At 46.5% G+C, this 10,685-nt stretch overlaps 1 protein-coding gene across 1 annotated transcript; it reads right to left on the bottom strand.

Moving 5' to 3' along the window:
* Window positions 1-4,219: 4,219 nt before the first annotated feature.
* LOC131811003 (transmembrane protein 132B-like) lies at window positions 4,220-8,933 on the bottom strand. Its single transcript, XM_059138991.1, is given in 4 exon segments — window positions 4,220-5,364; window positions 6,255-6,491; window positions 8,555-8,767; window positions 8,924-8,933. Coding segments are annotated over 4 exon segments (1,605 nt in total).
* Window positions 8,934-10,685: the final 1,752 nt, after the last annotated feature.

Raw genomic sequence — 10,685 nt, 5'->3', positions numbered from 1 at the left:
TTCTCTCCGTACACATGGTGTTTCCGGGGGCTGCTGGGGGCTGTTTACCCCCAGGGAAAACGTCAAGTGTCTTCTGTTCTTAATCTCTCCCGAACTTAGTCTGTGGATTGCAACTCCACTGTCTCTTCCCCATAGCCCCCTCCCCATAGTCTGGTCTCCAAAACAGCGTCCCTATCTAGACCAAGGGGACAGACCCCTTGCATGCACAGTGTTCTAGGTGGTCCTCTCTCTGCACCTTCTACACCTTCAAGAATGCCCAACACTGGGCTGCTCTCAAGATGAATTAACCAGAATTAACCCAAACCACACCATCCTGGAGTACCGGAAGGCATCTAATCTATACCACGCTTTGGATGGAATTGTTTCTTCAGACCCACAATTCGAGTATCTCTACCACTAAAATCCTGCTCAATTTAGGCAAACAACATAGGACCCCAGAGAGGCGCATCCCGGAAGTCATCATTCATGTCCATTTTCCACGCTGGGTTAGGCAATGTCTGTTATGCGGATGGGAAACAAGAGTGAAGATAACCCATGGCTTCTAATTAGCAAGAAACTTTCGGAGCCGATACAATGCCAGGGAAATCGTATTAACTTGATGAGTGTTGATGCCAAAGTTCAGGGACATTGAGTCCCTGTGGTTTCAAACCAAAATGTTTATGCTTTTGCTTCTTAGCAAATATGACAGCCCCCACAGACATAGGAGAGAGAGGGGCAGTTTGGAATGGGGGATCCCAGCCCCCGTCCAATTTTTGGCTTTATGGTCACCGGGTTTTAGCAGAAGCAGCAGATGTGACTGCCCAGGAGCGACTGTGTCTCACTGAGCGTCGGCACATCATCTCTCTCCACAAAGTCCTTTTCAGGGGTGGCTCCGTTCCCAGTTCCGATGGCCAGCGCTGTCACGTGTCCACATTCCGAGTCTGCCCTGCACCAAGCCAAGCCCGCTGTTCAGGCTGCTTGCAGCAGGATCCTCCCCTGTGAGCTGACATCAGCTGGCTCTCCACCCACCATGCAAACCCCTGCTCCCCAACCCAACAGTCCCCTTTCCAGGGGACATGCCTGGCTGACTGTGCATGACTCATCCAGTAACTTCAGTGTAGACGCTCCTATTTCAGAAGCGAATTCCCGTTACGCTGGAGCCAAATGTCAGGGATCCAAATGGAGATAAGATAACTTGGAGAAGGCGCAGACTTCATTAGAATAATGATGTTAGGATTAGCATATACTTCTCTCCACAGGCACCATGGGGCCACCTCCTTTGCAGAAAACCCAGCAAAAGACACACAATTACCCCAAGGCTAACAAAGAAGCTCTTCCAACAAGTGTAAATCTTTTAAAATAATCTTTGTTGTTTTTGTGACTGGTTACTTCTGACCATTTTATTTTTTTTCTTTATACATACGTATGCTTTCTACATAGTTTACAACAGACACCTATGTCCTTGACAATCCTGGAGACAATGCCTTAGAGGCACAATGCCCACAGTGCAGCGTCTTTTAATTTTACATCAAATGACTCTGGGCTGGCTCCTGGCTTCATTCTCCAAGCTTTGCCAGCCTCAGTTCTCAAGCCCAGTAATAGCATGTAGAAGACTCAGAACTCCAGCTCCTGGGGACAGGCTCAGTGATGTGTCCCCGTTTATAAACACTCAGGCATGCTACAGACAAGGCATACAGGAAGATCACAGTGGGAGCTGGTGTAGACGGCCCCTCCGGGGGAAGAAGGTACAGACAGGACGTTGTGCTGGGGAACACCTGAGTCATTGCTGTTTGGGGTCACAGAGCCACCTGAGATCACTCTGCAGGAACTTTCCACTCCTGCTCCTGTGGACCCCGTTTCTTAGAATTGGTCTTTAGATATGCAAGTCTACCCTTGCTGGCCTGTGAGCTCGCTATGAGCACAACCAGGATGCAAGACTCGACCAAGGGAAGCAAATGGGACAAGACACTGTCCTCCCCATGGATAAGAGAGCAAAGGCGGGAGAGAGAACTGGGTTAAGATAAGAGGGTTGCATCTGAAAGGCAGTGTCAGAATAATAGCAGCATTTCTGAAGCAGCCATTCTCTGCTGGGTGCTGGCCTAAACTCCTTCTTTCATATTGAAATTTGTATGACAAAATAATTTGAAACCATAGAATAATAATGAGGTGCCAAACCGGAAGGGCCACAGGAATTTAAGATGCTAGCTTTGTCATTTTCGCTTACGATCTGCCTCTTTTAAAGAAATAAAACACTACAGATTCAGCTGAAAAGTAAAAAAAAAAAAAAACTAAAAATCTGTATTCCTGCCTTCCACCCTTGGACCACTGCTACCATTCACTTCTCTTGTATGGAAGCAGCAACGTTGTTGTTGCTATTATTTTGAACAGATTGTTATCTGTTACATCAATGAAGAGTAAGACAAATTATAATTTTTATTATACCTTCCAAGGAGTTTGTTTCTTGGAGATAAATGGCTTAGCCGACTAAGAAGGGCTAGTCTAGCCCCAAATCCAAATAAGAAGCTATTTCATCTTAATAAATAAAAATTGTACTTAATCTTCCTACCTTAAGTTCTTTTACTTCAGACCATTTCCTCTGGTTCCTCCGATACCATTTTATAAGTTATACAAGAATCGTGCAATATGAGACTTCTTTCCTCATTCCTGATCCAGAGCCGCCATGTTTTTCCTAACAATAGCTTGATCTTGGAATAGCTGTTTGCTTTTGTGATGTGTGTGTGTGTGTGCACCCGTGGTGTGTGTGTGTGTGTGCACCCGTGGTGTGTGTGTGTGTGTGTGTGTGCACCTGTGGTGTGTGTGTGTGTGTGTGTGTGCACCTGTGGTGTGTGTGTGTATGTGTGTGCACGCACGTGCACGTGTACCCCCCCCACTTATTCACATCCCTCCTCTGGACATCCTGTGAGTGTTTTGTCTCTACCACAAAAGCAATTTTGAATATCTTCCTGGTCATCGGGTGGATGGACGTCTACAGACTGTTAGATTGGACTATCATTCTGCTTATCTCTTTTTACCCTTAATCACACAAATGGCAAGCTTCATCTGCAACTGTTTCCTTGGCAACTCCTTTTCTGTACACATAAATACTATTTTTAGAGTTCAGATTGGGTGCAAAAAATTATTGCTCATACAGCGCTTTCATAAATACAGCCCAAAGTAGTTTGAGAGATTGGAACCCCCAAGAAGTGAGCCCCATCAGTCCCCCATGAAGTTACCATGGTCAGAGGAAACAAAAGAAATGTGTTGGTGATATCAACATTTCCCCAGAATTCATGTGAAAAAGAAAACTTCATGTACAACTTATTTGTTAAATAGCACTCCTTTATTGACACTCTTATATTCAGTAAAACCTCTTGTCCAATTCAGATACAAGACATTTCAACAAGGAAAACCAGGACAGATAAAGTACGAGTATGAATTTACATACTGCCCTGAACAGTGAAGTGACGACAGGTGGAGAAAACTGACATCCAGCATGGACACTCAGTAAACGGCAAGACATGACAGAGCCTGGGCTATAAAACTTGTACAACAATCAACAGATCTTGAAGACAGGACTAGTTTTTTTGTTGTTGTTGTTTGTTTGTTTTTTTCCTTGATAATGTTTGCAAAAGGACTCCAGAAGCCAGAGAAATTAGTTTCCATACACACGCAGGGCAGGGAGTAGGGTGAGGGGAATGAGGAGCTGAGAGCACAGAATTTAATGAGACATTCCCTGTTACTATTGTGCAGTGCACGCCCCTGGCACCCAGCTGCACCTTTGCATACATACACCAAGAGTAGTACTCACTGCAAATAAGGGTTACATTCAATTATCTTTTGCATATGTCTACTCTCAGGCTGTGCACAAATGATGTCCACTGTGCTTTATGAAGACCCAAGAATAGAAATATCAACTCCCAAATTCTTTCCAACTCCCAGTGGCCATTTGTCCTGAGACAACGGGTAACATCCATGAATTCTAGGCTCCTTACATATCACTGAGCTGGTCCAAGAAATCTGGTAAAATTGTTGTCCCAGGAGGTTCCCAATATCTCCTTGTAATTGACCTAGAGGCAAATCACATCCTGGCTTACAACCCGGCTGCTATTGTTCTCTGGGACTCTGACACCTGCTCAGAAACAAAGCTTTGTTAAATCACCCCCTATTGCTGAACAAACTCGCTGCTCCACCGTTCTAAAAACAGAAGGCATAGAGGTGAATACGAACGTAAGAAAGGAGCTCACATGGGGTCCTGCAGCCTTTCCATGTAGTCTTTGAGGTCCCGGGGGCCCCCCAGCCCCGTGTCCTGACACACCCACTTGATGTTGTCCTCACTGTCAAACAGGATGGAGTTGGTGTACGGGTCGCCGTCCTCCTGGAGGATGGTGGTGTAGGACGTAAACTTGACTCGCTTCCGCTTTGGGCCCAATGGATTCAGAGGCTCACTTTTCAAGTCCTTCTTACAGACATAGTCAGAGGGCCTGAGCAGTTGGCTGTGGAAGGTCTTCTGGCAACTGCCATTGAGAAAGAAGTTCCTCTCCTCGAACTGTAGCCCCCTGTCTATCATGGTCGTGCACTCCTCTGATGGGAGGGTGATGTCCACGGGGTTCTCCAGAAGTTCCACCTCGTTCCCAAGCCAGACCCAGTCATGGGAATGGGGGATGTTGCCTTGCTCGCTCACGGCGAATCTTTTGTGTCTGTATTTCCAAGCAAATGTCACACAGTTGATCAAGAAGACCAAAATGGCCAGGCAGAAGACACAGAGCAGAGCATACATGTCGATCTCCAAGTCAGTCAACCCCCCTGAGGTCACTGTCAGGTCACTAGGATTATTGGGTTCTGGTAATTTCCCTTGAGTGGGGAAGCTTGGGAAGGCGTCTGCGCCGCCAGTCTTGAGTGACTTCTTTTCCTTTTCTTCCTGGGGAGACCATGGGGTTGTGCTTTTGTCGCTATGTTCTTCATGGCCAACACAGGTGCCATGTTGGAACCACTCCTGATATGTTCCCTCCTGGTTCCCTTCACGCTCTATGGAATTACTGAGGTGGTCTTTGTATTCCCGACTGATGCCCTCAATGTCGTTGGTACCTCCTTGGTGCTCATCAATATTTGGTTCAAATCTAACCTTGACATCTCCTTTACCCACGGCAAGAACGCTCTTCCTCTTGGTCTTCTGACAGGGCTCACTAATCATCATTTCTAGTTTAATCAAGGGCTCTTGCCCTTCACCCTGTGCAACCACCTCCAGCCATCTGGACTAAAGGTTTGCCTGGACAGACACCACCATTTCATCCAATGATGACACAGTAACTGAAAAATCCTTGGGGTCATAAATGTCTAAGGGTATCACCAAACCATCACTGACCAAAATCCAACAACTAAGAAAAATGAAATTAAAACTTTATGTTACAATTTATTTCCTTCAAATTTATAAGCACATACACAAATTTATAAACTGCACATGTGGTTTATTATGAGATATGTCTCCAATACCCAGGCGGAGAACAATAAATGTGTTTTAAAATCGGGATTAGTTGCTATCATACATTTAACTGGCATAAATAATGGGTTGTAACTGCACTGGTGTGAGGAGCAAATTTGTTTACCGTAGTCCTGTGTATATTAACTTAGTGAATGTCATATAACGGAATTCAACTTTGAATTTTCCGAAGAGTTTGAAAGATCACAGGATGCTTCTGAATCGATTTCAGGTGCAGCTAATCATGCTACTGTTCAAGATAAATATCATTCCAGGCATCTTTTATTAGAAAGACATGCTCATTTGAAGTATCTGAGAAAAGATGTATTATGGGGACTGGCATGCTTGAAGGACACAATGACCTTGGTATAATTCAATGGATTTGCTACAAGTTTAGAGATGGAGCAGAGGTTTAAAGTTGTCCATAATTAATATAAAACAACAGATGTCTGGTGCCTATTATCCATACTTCTTTAAGTAATAGAAATAGAATTTGCAAGTACCGATTATTACTTGTTTCGGAAAGGAGAAGACATGAACCTTCGGTCATGGTCTACCAAGAGCCCCCCATCATGGATAACCCACTGCAGAGTGGTATTGGGACGCATGGTTAGTGTGTGAAATATCTAAGAGGACAATCTCATAGTTCTGAGCACTTTTCTCAGACACAGACAGACTGGAGAGAAAACAGTTTCAAGGGTCTCCTGTCCTAGCTGCGAGTGCTCTATTGATCTTCTCTGCAGACGTGAGAGGGAGGGAGGTGATCTCGAATGACCAGGGACTCAAGGATTCTGGAATCCCACCTGCTGCGGAGTCTGGAGAATGTCCTGGGCCAACACCACCAAGACAATGGCTCTCTTGTCCTCTCTGTGAGGCTGCCGGGCAAGCGACAAGCCGGCCACCAGCTGCACGCCCAGGTCTGCGATGGTGACGCCATCATCCAGCACGATCACCGTCTTCTCGGTCAGGATGGAGTTGGACAGCAGCAAGAGCACCTTCAAAGGAAGCGAGAAAGCTCCAGGGTCAGTCGCACACATCAGTAATGAGAAAAAAAAGGAAAGAAAATGGTTAAATGCCTACCAAAAGGAATGGGGCTCTGTAAGCAGGTCATTTGTTTGCCAATCCTTGAAACCCCAAAGTGTGCTCCCAGTGCTAAATGAAAGCTTCAGAAAGTAGGAACTAGCTCAGATCCAAAAAAAAAAAAAAAAAAAAAAAAAAAAAAAACCAGGAACCTACCTTTCCCTTTATCTAGCTGCGGTGACAGATACAGGGGAAGTCAGCTGCCACATTAGCAGGAAACATTCCTCCCAGAGACAAGCTATTGCTAAAGTGTCATAATAACCCTTTTATTTGGGGGACTGCTACCCTTTTACCCCCCGAGAAACACTGTTGTCTTAAATCCAAGATTATCAGAAACCTTGCTCTTTGAAATCCCGCCGTCAGGCAGAATGAACTTCCCTCTCTTGCCTTGAGGACCTAAGTCACTTTGACACAGAGAAGCAGATCTGATTTCTAACTCCGATGCGGGATTTCAGATAACGCAACATCCCCCATGTGTGTGAGTTATGTGTCTCATGAGCAAGCAGGACCTTGGGTCCACAGCACGGTCCAGACGGATGCTGGCAGCTCAGCTGCCCACAGTGTGCTTCACACTAGTCTTACCTCTCCTCAGCCTTTGCTGGCTTCCCATCAGACCTATCTCTTTTCCTCCGCATGGGGTCTCTCTAGGAGCAATAAGTCGACAAACCTGACTTTCGTCAGACAATAGATTTGCACCCGATGGTCTTAGGACAGATGATCTAGGACTAGGACAACTGGCTAAAAAACAGATGGTTTAGAAGAGCATTTTTAAATGTTTTATCACACACCCTCCATTAAAAAACAAGGAACTATAGGGACAGCTGGGCCCCTCAGTGGGTTAGAGCGTCTGCCTTTGGCTCAGGTCATGATCTCTGGGTCCTGGAATCGAGCCCCACATGGGGCTCTCTGTTCAGCAGGGAGCCTGCCCCCCCCCCGCCTACTTATGATCTCTCTCTCTGTGTCAAATAAATAAAATCTTTTAAAAAAGGAACTATAAATAGACCCACCTAATATATTTTGCTTCCTTTGATTTATACAATATTAGTCATTTGTTTTCTTCAAAGAGCTTGATTTAATTTAGTGGTAATTCCCCCGAAATTAAAGAATATTATCTCCCTGTTGGTGCTGGCCCATTAGAGCATAGAAAATGTAACAGTTTCCTCAAAACTAGTAGTTATATTTTGACAACCTTTTTTTACTAAAAATATTTAGAGAAATGGTGTCTTGCCTTCTTCTCTTGCTTAATTTTTGCTCTTTGAGTAGATGTTTATAACGTAATAATTGTAGATCCTTGTAGCATCATTGAGTTTGCTGGGGAAAATCCAGCACAAAAAGGAATCTTAATGGCTTTTAAAAGTCATTTCGGCTCATAAAACATCAATTTGCAACCAGAGGGATTCAGACCTGGACTAATGTCATATCAATAGAGCAGCTTGTGCAAAAATCACATTTGGGTGAGTCCTAAATTGGGACGTGACAAGGAATATTTAAACACTTTGTAAAGATAATCTGTTCTATAATCTCTTCACCGCCCTCCTGTTAAAATTAACTAAGAAATATTTTCAATCATCCTCTAAGAAAAGAGAAAGCATGACATTGGGGAACTCTGTGCATGTAAATAGCTACGAGAAACAAAACGTGGCCAGATGTTGGCCAGACGTCACCGAGTGCCCTGGGGTTGAGAGCTACTAATACCAAGGATGTAAGGTTGCTTTTGTTGTGTGTCTTGATGTAGCATCCTCTGGGGAAAGGGTGCGAATCCAGTCTCAAGAGCATCTCTAATTTGCAGAAGCTTCTCTGTGGTTAGACATGAGTTTCTGAATGTGCGGTGTCCAGGCTGATGAGTTCTGTGTATTGAGTTCACGACTCCCTCCCACGTACAGACAACCCGCTTGCACAGAACCGACTCACACTAACGTATCTGGACACAAGCAAAGAGTGGGCTGAGAATTTGGGGAAAGCATCAAGCGGTGCATGAAACCGGCGGCACCCTTGGTGGCCATCCCCGGCTCCTATCCGGGATCCTGCCTCCCTGGAGCTGCATGAATCTGGGCTCCTCCACCTTCATGAACTCGGCCATGAGGTCCTTGGTGTCCAGCTGCCAGTTGGGGCCCAGCATGGAGCTCAGCTGACTCACCGCGGGTGCCACGGCTACAACCTGGGTGAGGACGCGCACCATGGCGCGCTGGTACTGCAGGGAGCACCCCTTGTCCCTCTTCTCCTTGTGCACCCCTTGGTGGGCCGTGGCCACAAACCAGAATGAGCCTACTTTTCATCAGGGTGTTTTATCCTCAATTTTCCAGCAACCATGGGGCTGTGGTCATGAAATGACAGGACCCAGGTCCTCGCCTGGTCAAATGTGTGTACCCGCAGGTGCACTGACGATACCTGCAGCCATCGGGCGTGTAGGGTGTTTCCCCAGTGCCAGATCTGTGGCTTCCCGCCCAGAATTCAGGAATCAAAGACGTTGTCTCTTGCCTTCAATGTATTTTCCCTCAAGTGGCAGATGTAGGCAGCCGGAGGATGAGGAGAGAGGTTTGCTGCATGGTGGAATCGCCCTGGGGTGATCCCGTGATCCCCTCTTGGTTCACAGCAATGTAGTCAGAGTGTCTAAGGGTTGGAGCCAGGAATCCACATATTTCAAAGCACCCAGTGATTCCAAGGGGCAGCAGTTTGGGAACCAGTAGTCTGAGCTCAAAAATACATGCAAACTAGCCTCACGCCCCGCCCCCCCCCCCAACTCAGACAAGGGACGTGAGTGCTCTGATCCTTATTCTCCTCCCCTGGGAAATCGGGGCTGCCCACCTCTGCTGAGGTTGTCACAGGATGAGGAAGGGCACGGCCCCCATTGACCTGAAGTTGGCACCTGACGCTCAGGAGGGGTAGAATTTGAGAGTGACTGTGTTATCAACGTGGTGAGGACAGGTGCTAGGGGAGATCCCAGCGGAGTTCAGCTCCGGGAGGCAGGGAGCCAGGATGGTTCCTGCACCTGTGTGGTTGGAAGGGGCTCCTTAGGAATACACGACACCCATCCCACCTTTATGACTCCCCACTGAGGACAACTATTACAACAAAAGATGCTCGAAATTGCTCTTCCCGCTTAGAAAACCCCGAGGGTTTGGGGAGCCCGTGAGCCAGGAACCACAGACAAAGACCCACATGCATATTTCTTAATAGTGCACTGTGTCACAGGCAGTGTCCAGAGTGGCATCGGCTCTTGGGGGAACATCAGCGGCCACCATCGCTCCTGTCACTTTGCACATTTACCGGGTTTCCAGCCACGGGTCCCCCAGAGCGCCCAGCAACCTTCCGTCCCGGAGCAGGACGCCCTTCTCGTCTACTATTGAAATCCGCCCAGCTGCGGTGAGGGACAGGAACAGAGCAGCCGTTAGCAGCCCACACTGTCTTGTCAAATAATCGCAGCCGCTTAAGTGGCTGTTAGACTTCGTAGGACATAAACGCTTTCCTCTCTAATCCACTTTCTGTTTACACACAGGGTAGGCACTTCATCCCCTCATTTCAGCTTTTCTTCTGCCTCAAAAAAAAAAAAAAAAAATCAGATCTGTAGCCCCAGGCACTTATGGGCTCTCTCATTAAGCCCCCATGCTGGGGAATTCATTGCCTCTGAAACGCTTGGTTCCTTGAGCTGATAGCTGTTTCTAAAGTCAAGGCAAAAACAACCACAAAAATCACTTATTGATGATGATATTTGGGGACGTTTCCTCTTCTTCTTTCTCTCTCCAGGGGTGTTTATAGCGGGTGTCTCTTTATAGACTTCACCACACCTGTTACGGAAGAGCTATTATAAAAGCAAATTGATGTTGCTGTTTTTGTGCTTTGTGACAATGTTAGCAACCAAGGAGCGGCAAGCATGCTGCTCCAACGTGGGCCACCGCGTTTCCCGATCAAATGTTTGGATAAAGGGAACACGGGCTAACAGCTGGTAAGGGGAGCAGCGGGGATAGGGGGCTGGGAATCTGGCTCACTCACTCCCAACCTGAGTCCCCTGGCCCTTCAGCCCCAGAGAAGCCAGAGCTCCCAATCTGTCAGCAGACGTCAGAAACCTGTCTTTAAAAAAAAAAAAATAGTAGTAATAATAATAATAATAACTTTGGTGGTAAGAACACTTAGCATGAGATCTACTGCTCTA

Source organism: Mustela lutreola, chromosome 11 (assembly GCF_030435805.1).
Source record: "Mustela lutreola isolate mMusLut2 chromosome 11, mMusLut2.pri, whole genome shotgun sequence".
Classification (NCBI taxonomy): Eukaryota; Metazoa; Chordata; class Mammalia; order Carnivora; family Mustelidae; genus Mustela; species Mustela lutreola.
This window is presented reverse-complemented; position numbering and strand designations above follow the sequence as displayed.